Source organism: Tinamus guttatus, unplaced genomic scaffold (genome assembly GCF_059628265.1).
Source record: "Tinamus guttatus ecotype Peru unplaced genomic scaffold, ASM5962826v1 Tinamus_guttatus_pri_ptg000150l, whole genome shotgun sequence".
NCBI classification, from domain to species: domain Eukaryota; kingdom Metazoa; phylum Chordata; class Aves; order Tinamiformes; family Tinamidae; genus Tinamus; species Tinamus guttatus.
Window position 1 is genome coordinate 371,081 of NW_028288684.1, and position 13,949 is coordinate 385,029.

Here is a 13,949-nt window from a genome sequence, read left to right on the forward strand (position 1 = left end):
AGCCACCGGAGCAGCGCTTTGATCTACAGGCAATCACAAACCTCACGAAAGCTGCCAGGCGCGCTGCAGGCGGCGATTACGTTCTGTGACGGCGTAAAAGAGCTGCTGCGAGCTAGAGACCCCAGCCCGTGGCACGGGCCGAGCACCGAGCGGAGCTCCCTCCCACGAGCGAGCCCGAATTCGGGGAAAGTCGGCGAGTTTCCTCCGGGGAGCTCGGCCGCAGCTGCGTTCGCCTGCGCGCGCGAGGGGCCGGAAAGGCCGCGCGGGGGCCAGCGGCCGGTGGGAGAAGCAGCGGCGCCCGGGGCAGCGGCCAAGGGACGGCGCCTCCTGGGCAAGCGCGCTCCGAGCGCCGCGCCGCGCTGCCTCCCGTCGGCGTCCGCCGCGTGCGAGGAAATGGGACGTGGCTGCACGTTCTTTGCAAACAAATAGGGTGGCGCGAAGGAGATAACTGACTTCGGCGTCCGTTTTCCCTCCTTGCGGGAAAATCTGGCAAGGCCCTGTGTATTGGTTAACCGTGTGGGTCCAAGTTCTGCGCGTAAAGCTACAAAGCTGCGGTGCTTTGTAGCTTCGGTGCTTCAGTGCTATTCTGTGCTGCTAAAATAGTCACTGGAGACCTTGCAGATATCAAGGGCTTCTCTGAAACTCAGACCTCAAACGCTGCAGTCGATCACTTGAACTGCTGATGATCCTTTATGGCTCTTTAATGCCTGGTATTTCTACAACGACTATTAAAAGTAGCTTTTATGGAAACGGCAGAGAAACTGCTTTCTCTGATCTCTCTTTTGGAGTGTTTAATACAGTCCAGATGTATCTATTGCAAAAAACACAGATACAATATAGTTGTGAAAGGTTTATACACGTTTAAGGTGTTTGGTGCACGGAGCTGTTTTTGAATAGTTTCCTTATTCACGTTATCTTACAGTGTTCATCTATTGAGCTGCTATCGCATCAAATCTCTTGCAGATTTATTTCCATATTTAGGCCCCCCTCGTCCCTCATACATTGTGTATCTCAGATGCTCTCCCTGCGTTTGGGGGTATGTTTGCATGTGCACAGCTGCATCAAGACGTGTTTCAAGAAATCCTTATCCCGACGGCTGGATTTTACTGTGTGTGTGCCCTGACACCTCCGCAGCAGCGGGTGAAGCCTTAACCTCCATCCGTGGGAAGTGAAGGCGGACGTGGAGCCAGCAGATAAAAGCGGAGAATTCCAGGGGGGATAACAGGGCCCTCAACCCCTCTCTTTTCCTTGGTGTTTCACCCTAGGAGACAACTCCAAACTGCCAAGCCTTGCTAACACGGCTTTAGAGAAGTCTTAATGATGACAAACACAAACAAGGAAAGAAAAAAAAATTACTTTTAACCCCATCTACTTTTCGGGCCGAAGGGCAGGACCACGTCCTTTTGGGCAGCAGTGCTGGCACTAGCTGGCTCGAAGCATTTGTGAAATTACGGCCCGTGGGGGCACCTCTATTTTATGTTGCCAAGCGCAGGATGCCGCTGCAGAGGTGCCTCCTCCGGCTCCCTTTCCTGCCATCAGCATCTGTGCGGCTGCAGGATCAGCTGGACAAGGAAACAGATCCTGCTGAAAACTTGCCTTTTTTTTTTTTTCTGGATTAGCTTTCAGCTCCGTTGGCAAGTGGATCTAACTTAGCATGCGACCGCTGATTGCTAGAGCCAACACAGCGGAGGCATGGGGAAAAACACCACTAAGGGAGGGGGAAAAAGGAAGTTTTTTTCCTTCAGGTTGGCTTCAGCCTCCCGGGAATCCATCTCTCAGGGTACAATTACCTGTCACGGCTTGAGTTAGTCTAATGGCTTCCTTCCCCAGAAAGGGGAAAATTTTGTTCCTCTTTTCCACGTTAGCTCTGGTGACTGTCATCTTATAGTGCTTTGGCTCATTAAATCAACAGAAAACCAACCCAGGTGAGGAAGAGGGAAAAGTGTCCTGCTAAGTGAGCTGAATCGGTGCAGGAAAGCGGCGACGGGTGGCAAAGCTGGTACGAGGGAGGTGAGAAGCAGCAGAGCACCCTAAGGCTGACGGCCCCACGCGATTCAGCTTCAGCCTCAGAGGTCTCCTGCCCTAGCAGCTTACAGAAGAACCACAGACTAGGCTCTCTCTGTAGTTTAGACATGACGATAGGTCTTACCCCTTACTCACAGCCCAAATACAGAGATGCTGATGCTCTTTTTCATCAGCCAGAACCTCTCTCCGAACGCCCACGCCTGCTCTCCAATGATGCCCCAAGAGGACACCTCGTGTTTTCAGGTGTGTCAGTACAAGCTCATAAGCAGCCTGTGCTTGAAAAACCTGTGTAAGCAACAAAAGAGTTTGTGTGCAGGAAGGTAGACTACACTGGTGCAAAAAAACTAGGCAGTTTACAGATGCCGAGCTCTCTTATGCATTTTAAATGCATATTAGAAACAAACAGTAAGACAGATGTAGTAAAATTATAAGTGATCTTGCTCAAGGCAGCCATGATACCCTCAACTAGTAGAGCAAGGTCTCTCTGTGCATCAAACACAGAAATCCTGCAGCTGCATAGGAAGCGATAGTGAAACTTCTGTGAATTGTGACAGAAGGAAGCCCAAGCAAGGAAGGGACAATAAAATTTTCAGAGGATCCCAATGATATCCCAAAGATATCCCGGGAAGCCTGTTCTCCACTCCTGTGCCCACACAGTTCCCTCTGTCTCAATAAGGTGGTTGTCCAGAGCAGGACAAGGAAAAAGAGTTAATGGCAGCCAAAAGGATTACTGGAGGATAAAATACACTCTAAACATATGTTAGAAAAAAAAATACTAGAAATAAATTAACTTAGAATGTGTGAGGAATATAAAATGCCATCTCGTTGTTAAAATCTGTAACCCCAAAATTAGAGGAAATTCTTCATATGAAAATGGCTGTTGGGAAAGCGTAGACAGGGACATTTGGAACCTGTAAATGGGCGAGCATAGGGATATCACTTCAACACAATTTTGGTAGCTGAGGGATGTATTTGACTATCTCTTTTTAGAAAAAGAAAAAAAAAAGTTTGCTCTAAAACGTGCGCAGACATGGAACGATCGGGCAGAGGCGAAGGTGCCGCCGCAGAGCCCCTGCCCACGGCGCGCGGTCTCGCGCAGCAGCTCTCGCCCGCAGCCGCCCCGCGGGATGGAGCGCACGAGCGCGGAGCGCCCCGCGCGTGGGCGCCCCGACCTCCTTGTTGCCAGCCCGACTGTGCCCGCTGAACGCGCCCGAGAGGCCAGGCCGGCTCGGGGGAGAGCGGCGCGCGGAGGGAGAGCGAGAGGAACGGGGCCCCGCGCGCAGGGCGGCGGCGAGGGCCATCTCCCTCTTTCGGCGGCGGCAGAGGGGGAGCCGCAGCCCTGCTGGGCGGCCGCCGCGGGGAGGGCGGCGGTGCCGGAGGCGGCCGTTGGCCGCTGGCCGCCGCGCCGCCCCCGCGCGGCCGTTGCCCGCTCGCCGGCTGGCGGTTGGGCGCGGGGCGCGCCACCATTTTCTGCGCGCCGCCCCCCGCGCCGCCGCCGCCGCCGCCGCTGCCGGCCATGGTGAGTAGCGGCCCGCGCGGCCGCGCAGCGCGAGGAGGCGGCGGGAAGGGCGCGCGGGGGCCCTTTGTGCGCAGCGGGGCCGCGCTGGCGGCGGCGCCCCCGCGGCCAGGGCCGCGGAAGGGGCTGCCCTTCGCGCTGGGGTTGTTGTTAGCCCCCTCCTCCCCGTCAGGGCAGCCTGGGGCTGCGGGCGTCCCCCACAGCGCCGGGTGGGCGAGCAGTAACCCGGGGGGGACCCACAGAAAACACCCTGTGCCCCTCCAGCCCGGCAGCGAGCGCGGGGATGTGTCCCGGGAATCCCTGAGCACGGAGAGGGGTAAAGGGGCTGCTGCCGAGCTGCCGCTTGGGTTGCTGCCCTGGCGCCGGGTGGGCTGCCAGGGCCCCGCTCGTGACACGGTGTTTTCCTTGCGGCCAGCACGCTTAACTCTAACTGCTTGTTTTTTTTTTTTTTTTTTTTTTTTTTTCAGGCCTTTCTAGCTTACTAACAGCTGGCCGCGTTGCATCCGCACGGTGCTTTCGGGAAGCGAGACGTTGGCCGTGGAGTAATTGATGTAGAGCATGGCCGCCCTCTCCAGCGCTGCTGGCTGTGGGAACACCTAGTGCACCCGGCGGGCACCCGCGCGGCCGTGAAACGGCCCCGTCGAAACCCGCACGGGTTGCGGTTCCTGCGAGCAGAATCACAACATTGGTGCTGCCAAAAGGCGGAGCTGCCGTCTTCCTCCTGCCCTTGTCTTGCGGACCCCTCTCTGAGCTGATTCAGCGCGCTAATTGGAAAGGTACTAGCAAAGTGGCTCACTCCTAGGAGGTCGTGAGCAAGGAGCAGGGCCCTTGCAGAGCAAGGGGGAGAGTGCTGCTCCTGAGGAGCTCGACTGCTTGTGGAAACGCCGTGTCTCTGTTGGGTTTTATTTAGAATACTTCCTTGTCATTGCAGGAGACTTGTTATTCAGTGCGAGACATCTTTTTTTTTTGTTTTGTTTGAAGAAATTCATATGCTGTGATCAGCTTGGTGAAGTTTCGATTTGCCTTCTGCCTGCTGCTAGCTAGCTGATAAACCCAACTTCTGTGTTGAGAAACATCCTCAATGAAATTGTCTCTCAGGCAGCATTTGGAGTGTGGAATTAGGCTATGGAGCTCTTTTTTTTTTGCATTTATGGGTGGAGTTGCATCTTCTGAATGATGAAACTGTGAAAATTGACTTTGGGGGTTTGTAGCCCCAGGGGCTCCTGTGGCTCCAGGGAAGGAAGACCTCGCAGCCGCTGTGTCTATCTGGGTGACAGGTCCTAGGGCCACCTGTGCCCATGTGAGAAGCTGCCTATAGAACTGCTCGGTGGAGGAGCTGAGATGTTGCAGTCTGAGCTATAGTCACCCATATGATTGTCAGGTTGCTAACAAAATGGGTGTTCTAACAGACAAAAACTGTGTTCTTTGAAATTAGTGTTTTAAGGAAGACAAGGAGGGTGGAAGTTGAAAAATAACATTGAGTTGCCAAGCTGAGTCAGCTGTTCCAACCAGTCATGCAAGGTTTTAGTATTCTTGGTTTAGTGTTCCCGGCATTGTTGCAGGAGGAAAAGCAAATATGCTCATAGACTTCCCCATTTATTTATTTTTTAATCTTTAGCTTTTAATGAGGTCATATAATGTTCTTTAAATTCTGAATTCAGTTCCATTTACAGAGCGTAATTATTTAATTGGATAAATGGGATTGGAATACACCAGGGAAGTTTTGTTTGGATCATGAAACTTTTTCATGCGTATTTTTGTGCTTTTAAAAGCGTGAAAGTTTCACTGTTTGGCGTGCATTCTCAATTAAACTTGTAGTAAGCATTTTCTGGAGTGGTTTGCAGTACTCAGATATGCCAAGCCTGTTTTCCTGCTCCCTAATTAAAAAGAAAAATCCTCCCTGGTGAAGGAGGTAGAGCAGAGCAAATAGTTTCTGTACTGGGAATTTCCAAATACTGAAAGATAGGGAACTAAACTTTAGTCCTGTGGCTAAGCAGTAAAGCTGGCAACTTTTTAAAATTCTGTTTGCTCAAACAGACACATACTCACCTACTTGTCCCTAGTGAAGAGGGAGCTGGAACCTTAGTAGTAGTGTCAAAACTATTTAGAAGAGCTTGTTTCTCTGCTTTGCTCTTACAGGGCTATTTGGATGCTTTTTATTTATTTATTTATTTTGGTGATATATGATTTATATATTTTTATATATAGTGTATTTTAACTTTGCACTGAACTGCTCAAAGTAATTCAGTTGCTTGGTTGTTTACAAATACTGTGGGAACAAGAGGAAAAAAGATTTTTAAGCAAATGGTTACTCAGCTTTGTATTTGCAAATGGAAAAATCAAAGCCACCTCACCTATTCTGTAGCTGAGGAAATTGTGACACTTGGCTTTTTTCAGCCACCTTTTAACACATCTTTCTTAAAGTAGCAGTGCTTGGTGTTTAAAGCAGTAAGTGTGGAAGCGGTGAGCAAGCAGAGAGGGATGAAAGCCCAGCAGGATAGGTCAGCTTGGCACCCTTGGTGAAAAACCCGCCTTGTGCCAGTGAAGAAGTCTTGAATTACTGGTACACGCAGTATTTGCATTTGATGCAGCGAGTCCGTGCTGGACTTGGCCGGCCTTTTCCAGCAGCGCTTTGGAGAGTCAGCAAATGGTTGTGCCTGGACACGGAGCTGTCCTTGTGCCTGCCATTAGGTGGCCAAAAGTGATGTCACCCCTTCGTGAGGTTCCCACGTCGGGCTGGTTACGAGATCCCAGCTGAGGCTTTGTCTTAAAGATGTTGGAGGAAGAAGGCGGATCCTATTTTTAAAGTTGTGCTCTTCTCTTTATTCTCTTTTCCAGGATATAATGGAGCTCCTGGAGGAAGATCTCACCTGTCCCATTTGCTGCAGCCTGTTTGATGATCCCCGAGTCCTGCCCTGCTCGCACAATTTCTGCAGGAAGTGTCTGGAAGGAATACTTGAGGGAAATGTGCGGAATGTCCTTTGGAGACCATCCCCTTTCAAGTGTCCCACGTGCAGGAAGGAAACTCCTGTTACTGGAGTCAACAGCTTGCAAGTCAATTATTCCCTGAAGGGTATTGTGGAGAAATACAACAAAATCAAAGTGACTCCTAAAATGCCTGTGTGCAAAGTGCACAGCGGGCAGCCCCTTAACATCTTCTGCCGGACAGACATGCAGCTCATCTGCGGGGTCTGCGCCACGCGCGGGGACCACACGAAACACGCGTTCTGCTCCATCGAGGAGGCCTATTCCCAGGAGAAGCGCGCCTTCGAAACCCTCTTCCAGGGCTTCGAAACGTGGCGCTGCGGAGACGCGCTCTCCCGCCTGGATACCTTGGAAACCAGCAAGAGGAAAGCCCTGCAGATGCTCACCAAGGACTCGGACAAGGTGAAGGAGTTCTTCGAGAAGCTGCAGCACACGCTGGAGCAGAAACGAAATGAGATTCTCTCCGACTTTGAGACCATGAAGCTGGCGGTGATGCAGGCCTACGACCCGGAAATCAATAAACTCAACACGATCCTGCAGGAGCAACGAATGGCTTTTAACATCGCCGAGGCCTTCAAGGATGTTTCCGAACCCATTATATTTCTGCAACAGATGCAGGAATTCAGGGAAAAAATCAAGGTGCTCAAAGAAACTCCTTTACCTTGTTCCAACGTAGACATCAGCCCTACAATGAAGAACTTTGACACCAGCCAGTGGAATGGAATAAAACTAGTTGATGTGGACAAGCTTTCCTTGCCTCAGGAGAACAGTGCTCTTAAGCTCAAGATTCCCTCAGTCTTTTCGTCCAGGTTTATAGTGACCTCTCTTATTTTCTTGCTTATCCTTGCTGTCACCAGAACGTCCTTTGTGGAGTCTGTTGTTGACAATCTCCAGGGCTGGAAATCTCAATTCTTTACAATTAGCTTGTCCTATTTGGCAGATACAGTGGAAATAGCAGATCATGCAGTCTTTTACTGGGAACAGATGGCAGATGGAGCTTCACTTTTAAGAGAAAAGTGTAAAACCTATACGTTAGTGGTACTGGATAATGTTGCACAGTTTGTGTGCAAATATAAATTGTTGTGAAGTCCCTTCTGAAATGTAAGAAGTAACAGAGATCTGGTGAAGAAAACATAAAACTCTGTAAAATTAGTATTTTGTTTTTTAATTCCAATGAAAACATTTTAGCGATTCAAAATGTTTCCAAAATATTCCTATTGTTTACATAGTTTTAGGCATTGATGAAATCAAAAGGTGAAATTGAGCTTTGAAAAACATATAATTTCTGAATTTGTATTGCAGTGGTGATTATGGAAACATTATTCATTGAAAATAATTTTACTTACAAAAATATAGGGCAAAACTGTGTAGTTAGTCTAATGTTAACATATGTGTGGAATAAGATACTGCATACCCTTTGATAAAAAGTGTTACTTTTTAAAAAGCATATGCATAAATAGTTTTTTTTCTAACAGGGAGGTTTGGAAGGAGGAAAGGCAGTTACGGTGGAGAAGAGCGGTGGTGTGTTGAGAGACTTGTTAAGAGTGCCCGTCCATTGCAAAATACAGTGTGTATTACTTCGTGTTTTGGAACCTCTTCCTCGCTGAAACAGAACTTTTTGTTGTTGTTGTTTAGCCTTAGCCAAATATAATTGTCTCGTGTCCTCATGACACTGTAGGTGTTGGTTATTGTTTATACATGCTGTGCAAAAACACACTTTCAGGCATTCAAGCATCTTGAATTGATTGTAGGGGTGAAGAGAAATCAGTAAAGACTGATAAGAGAAGAGCAATAATAGAAGAACATACTTGGCAGTTTACTTTTCCAGCATGAAAATATTAGAATATCTGAGCTGCCTTGTTAGATCCATGTTTTTTTGGAAGCTGCTTCTGAAAGAGAGGCCCCGGTGTGAGCGGTTTGGTGCTGTGCACACAGCAGCTCAGCCAGGCAAGGCAGCTTGCACTGTAGCCCCAGCCACGGGGGAACAGAGAGCCCAGTGTCATGGGAACATGGATATTGTTGGTGCTTGGAAGTGCTTTAGCCTTGGAGCATCTGTAGTCTCTTTTAGCTCTCCATTTGATGTACTTGTGTCAGGAATGAGTTGACTTTTCTGAGTCTGTTGACTTGCCCACAGGATAACAGAATGAGTTAAAGTGAAATGTAAACTTCAGCTACCTGCAGAGTGTATGATACTGAAATATTTGGCTTGAGTTACAATCAACCTCTTTTTTACAGTGGTCCTATGAACAACGATGTATAGAATGAAAATGTCTTGTGAGTCCAGGAAGCAACTGTGCCACACTTCGGGGATATTCTTTGTCTCCCTGCAGGTTTAATAAGGTGTGATGATCAATTACGTGTCTCCCAGTAGACCTGGAAGTTGTTCATTTCAAAAATAAAACACCAAATTCCAAGAATCAAAGTTTCCAAGCAACCAAACCCTGCAAACAAAACTATTGTACATGGTATTTACATCTTTGTTGCCTGGGAGTCCTATTGCTGCTCTTCACCTCACCTCAAACACAGCGCTGAGCAGCTGCAGATGCCTTGCAGTTTAGGCGGGACGGAGTCCTAGCCCGTAGAGCAGGGTGCTGTAGTTGCTCACGGGTCGAGATGACGATGAGCAGTCGAGACGTGGTGGTTCTGAGCGTGGGAGGGCTGCGCTTTGTAACCCGGCCTTCTACTTTGCAGCAGTTCCCCGAGTCCAGGTTAGCGCGGATGTTGAGCAACGAAGACCGTGAGTTTAAACTCGTGAACGGGGAGTTTTTTGTGGACAGAGATGGGAATTTGTTTAGTTACATCATGGACTTCTTGAGGACTCTTCAGGTCTCTCTGCCCACTGATTTTTCCGACTTCCAGAGGCTGCAGAGAGAAGCGGAATTCTATGAGCTCCACGCTCTGGCCGAGCTGCTGGGCCACGAGCACTTGCTGAAGCCGAGGCAGGAGATCTTGGAAGTGCGTTTTTTTCTCCAGGAAGCGCAGGCCTTTTTCCGGATCTTTGGTTCCTGCAGTAGCACCGTGGAGGCTCTTGCTGAGCAGATCACAGTCTTTACGGACCAGCAGTTGGGACAGAGCTGGAACAGCCCTTTCCCTTCTCAGAAGCCACTTGTTCCGCTGCCTTTGGAAAGACCTTCTCACCATGATATGGTTTTTCAGTGCGGTACTGACTTCTCTGCTGGGGACCAGCTTGTGGCCAGGTATTCTCCCTAGTGTGACTTCCCGTTACAGAAATGGCTCTGTGATTTCTAGTTCTTGAAGCACAGGCTACTTGCTAAAGGACTCATTTTAAAGAAACTATTGAACAGTTATTTGTCTGAGAGAAGAAAAATACGTTTTCTTCTTTCTGCCTCTTTCATATTACATTTTTCCAGTGCACAAATACCAGATTTGTTTTGCTGTTTTGCCTATTCTCAGGAATATTCCTGATTTTCTAAAATACACTGTTCTTGATGTTTCTGTTTTCCTTTAGATATTTCTCGTCTCTTTTTGCTCTCTCTCTTACACTTTAGAGTTTCACAACATCACTGACCTTCTAGAAGACTTGACAAACCCAGAGTATAATAAAGCAGAGCAAATATAAGGCAAAACAAAACAAGTAAGGAGTGAGCTGCTGGAGAAAGACGAGTGATATGGCGACTATTTTATGATCCCGTAGGACTTCATATGGAAAAGAGAGAAAAATAAGGGCTAAACAGGTGTGAAAAACATGAGCGTAAGCAAGATAACCATTTAGGGACTGGAAAGTTTGTAAGGTCTTCTGTAGTGGTGAAGGGAAAAGGGATAGAGTACTAACTAAATATTTCTCAGTAGATTTTCTACAGAGTTTAGAGTCCTTTTTTGTTGTTGTTAAAATTGCTGAAAATCAGTGATTTCTGAGATAGTAGCATCGTATTTTAATATCATAACTTACTTTACCTTTTTTTCTAAATAAAGTCTTCTTGGCCGTCTCCGTTGTATGGACACACATTCTAGTTCCAGAAAATGTAACCCACCCTGTCTTGTGTGACTCTCAGAACATCTGGAATTTTATGGAAGTTTTACTGGAATGGTTCCAGCGGGGCTATTCTCTCTGTTCAATATAGGAATTAATGCAGCGATCCTTTGATTATTTTGAAAAAAATCAGCAAAGTTTATTCTCCTTTGAACTTTCTTATGCTAAGTAAGTAGAGGGAGCACTGAAGTATTTTGTTTATAAAGCAGCCTATATTTATGTAGCAAACCTTAATTTTAGAATTTATTTTTAACTTTATTGGGCTAACAGTTGCTTTAGTAGGTTATGACAACTTAAATACTGCAAGAAGTATTCCTAGTTCTTACCTTTCTCTCTTCAGACTTGGTAAAATTTCTGCTTTGCAGATCAATGGAAAAATACAGCTTGATTAATGAAACAAGTCAGCTTGGATTACGCTGCCTACTGAATTTCTATTTAGCCGGGCTTTGTGGGTGCCATGGACTCTCTGCCCTTTTTGTGCTTTTCATGAATATTTGGTGTACCTTCCTGTGAACTGTGGAACCGTTTCACCCCTGTCAGCTTATGTATTTTGTAATAGTATTTTTACATGACTTCTGGTCCTTGAAGTGTCTGGATAGACCCTTAAATCTGTACTTTATATCAAGTATAACCATTTGAGGTGATGTGAAAATGATTTTCCTACTTGTTACCATAAGACCTGTTGTACAAGGCAACTTTGCAATAAAAGTTCCCGTTTATAGAGAGAGATCCTGTGTGATGGAGTGTGACGCTACTGAGCTGAACCTGGTGCCCTTGCCCCTCTGTCCCTGGCTTGAAAACCTCTTGCGACGTTGCGGGACGTGCTGGTCAGCTCCCCACGATGAAGTGAAATGTGATAGAATTCCTTAAGGAAATGAGCCCTGTCGTGGGGCTGGAGGAGAAGTGCGTGTTCTGTAACGGGTAAATGGGCGAGCTGAAGAATACTGCTCTTAAATGAGGGAACGAGTTAAATCATCCTCGAGAAAAGAATCCAGAGTCTTGCTTGCCTCAGATCCGTGCAGCTGTGCTGATGTGCACTATCTGGTGGCTTGGTTTGTCTAAAAAGTCTTAGAAAAAAAAAAAAAGTATTAAACTGTATTCTAACAACTTTTTTTTTCCTTATTTTAGATATGTCTCCATAAAGCCTGATACTAGGAAGCTGATTAATGGCACTAATGTGCTGGGCCTGCTGGTTGACACTTTACTCGGAGACGGATTTCGCCTCATAAGCACCAGAACGGTGTGGAGCGGCGAGAGGGTCGAGTGCTACACGCTGGAGAGGATGAGGAGGCCCGCGGGCCTCGCCGGCCTCGGCGCGGGCAGGGGGAGCCGAGGGCCCGACGGGAGATGAAGCCTCTTCCTCCCGGCGTCTGGTGGGGAAGGGGGGACGCTGCTCACCTTGGGTTTGCGCTGTTGGAAACCGAGTTACGGAGGGAAACAGCCAACTTCCTTATGCAGCCGGAGCAAAAACTTTTCTTGCCTTCTGCTGCTCCCCCCTCTTCAATTCTAAACAGAAGAGCCACAGATTCAATATTGTGTTTGTGGGACAGTCTCCGGTATTTTGGAGGGTTGTTTTTATTTTTCTGTATGGCTAAAATTTATATTAAGACTCAAAAAAAACAAGCATGTAGAGTGATGACTTTCCTTCCAGAAAACCATCTTTGTGTTCTCTGCTGATCTGCAAGTAGGCTTTAAATGTGATCAGGAGCAATAACTTTACACAGCTCTTGTCCCGACAGTTTGAAGAAGCAGCTGAAGGAAGAACACAGATGTGAATGACTGTATAGGGTTTCTGCTTGTAAAGAACAGGCGCCTGGGTGACTGTTTTGCTGTTACTTGGACGGAAGAAATCAGGAAACACCATAAATCGCGTTGTTGTGTGGCTGGAGCCACGAGGAAGGGGCTTTGGGAAGCCACTGATAGCATTTGCGATTCTCTAGGTCTGTTGCAGAATGCTCCCCTCCCCTCCAAAAGCATTCGGCTACTCTTCACTATTGAGAACTCAGTGATAAAAGGCTGTTAAAAAATACTTGCTAATGAATGCGCTGTTAATTTTTAGAGCCTTAACTAGAAAAAGAATGAAAACACGATAAGCATTCCTTCAGCTGGAAGACTTGGTACAAGGGATTTTTTTAATGCTTCTAAAGCGAAAAACATATTTAGGAGGAAGCCGTGGCAGAAGTGGCTTTAAAAGGAAGAAGGAACGAATGTTAACCCTGAGTTATGCCGTGTAAAATGCTGTGTAAAGGCACCAAAATTCCTTGGGTAGCAGAAGAGGGAAATTAATGAAGCTTTATCAATTAAGAAGCTTTCTTCCTCCCTTCTGGGCAAGGAAGGAAGATAGTGAAACCTCAAGAATTTATTATTATTGATAAATAGTGATTTTTCAGGTTCCAAAGACACGAGTGTAACTTCTTTGGGCTTTCTTGGCCAACTAATAAAATCTAGTTTTTAGGTAGTTTTAAAGTGTGAATTTATTACTTTGCCTGCAGCACTTGGAAAGGGATGAGGGGGGTGGGAATGTCCTGTTTCTTGCCCTTCGATGTCCCGTGACCTCTTGCAGACGAGGCCGCTGGTGCCGCGCTCAGAGCACCGTTTCCTTTGGCTATAGGTGTAACGCACTTCACCGTGACACGAGTTGAGAAATTCTCGTTGCTTGTTTAGAGCTGGGAACAGGGTTGAGAACAATGTGAATATGGGGCCACGTTTCCTGAGGTGCTTGCAGGTGATACGGTGCAGGCAACGTCGTGGGACGTCAGCGCGGAGCTTTCCGTGGCTCTGGCACGAAGACAACACTGTCTGCTAAGCGATCGGCTCGTTTCGAGGTACATTTACTGACACGCCAGAAAGGTTCCCATGCCTCAAATCAAAATAAAACCGAAACCAATAACTGTGAGTATTGAATGAATCGGTGGCTTTGGATATTTTTAGGAAAGAAACTTGCAAAGAGTGGCAGGAAACACAAGATGAGAGTGAAAACTTTGTACTGGGAAAGAAAAGAAATTGGTCTTGAGCCTGTATTTAAACATTATGATTTAAGTGATCACTGATAGCAGCATAAACCAACCGAGACCGGCTTCATAACCCTTTGTAATAACAAATGCTGTTTCACCCACTGCAGAAGTAGTGAGTTTATTTTCATTGCACTTTGAAAATAGAGATTTTTTTCTTAAGGTGGATGAAAATATAAACCAAATATTTTCACTTAGCCCTCCTTCCTCCCCATGGAGTTGAACTGAGGTCTTAAGTCACATTTCATGGTGCAAAATGAGTATTTAGTACAACTCTTTTACTAGCGCAGCTTACCATGTGCTAGTGACTGACAGTTTCTGGTTCCTCTCGTGAATTCATTTTTATTCATCACAAATATCATTCCACAAATTTAATAGTTTGGTCGGCGGAAAAAACACCAAAGCAAATTCCTGTCCCGTA

General features: G+C 47.0%; 2 protein-coding genes across 2 annotated transcripts; both read left to right on the plus strand.

Moving 5' to 3' along the window:
* Positions 1-4,282: 4,282 nt before the first annotated feature.
* Positions 4,283-7,894, plus strand: TRIM13 (tripartite motif containing 13). Its single transcript, XM_010211343.2, has 2 exons — positions 4,283-4,317; positions 6,380-7,894. The coding sequence occupies exon 2, from the start codon at positions 6,386-6,388 to the stop codon at positions 7,610-7,612; it is 1,227 nt and encodes a 408-aa protein (XP_010209645.2). The 5' UTR covers positions 4,283-4,317; positions 6,380-6,385; the 3' UTR covers positions 7,613-7,894.
* Positions 7,895-8,693: 799 nt separating this feature from the next.
* KCNRG (potassium channel regulator) lies at positions 8,694-11,868 on the plus strand. The gene is made up of 2 exons (XM_010211350.2): positions 8,694-9,723; positions 11,646-11,868. Exons 1-2 carry the CDS (start codon positions 9,140-9,142, stop codon positions 11,866-11,868), a joined length of 807 nt encoding a protein of 268 aa, XP_010209652.2. The 5' UTR covers positions 8,694-9,139.
* Positions 11,869-13,949: the final 2,081 nt, after the last annotated feature.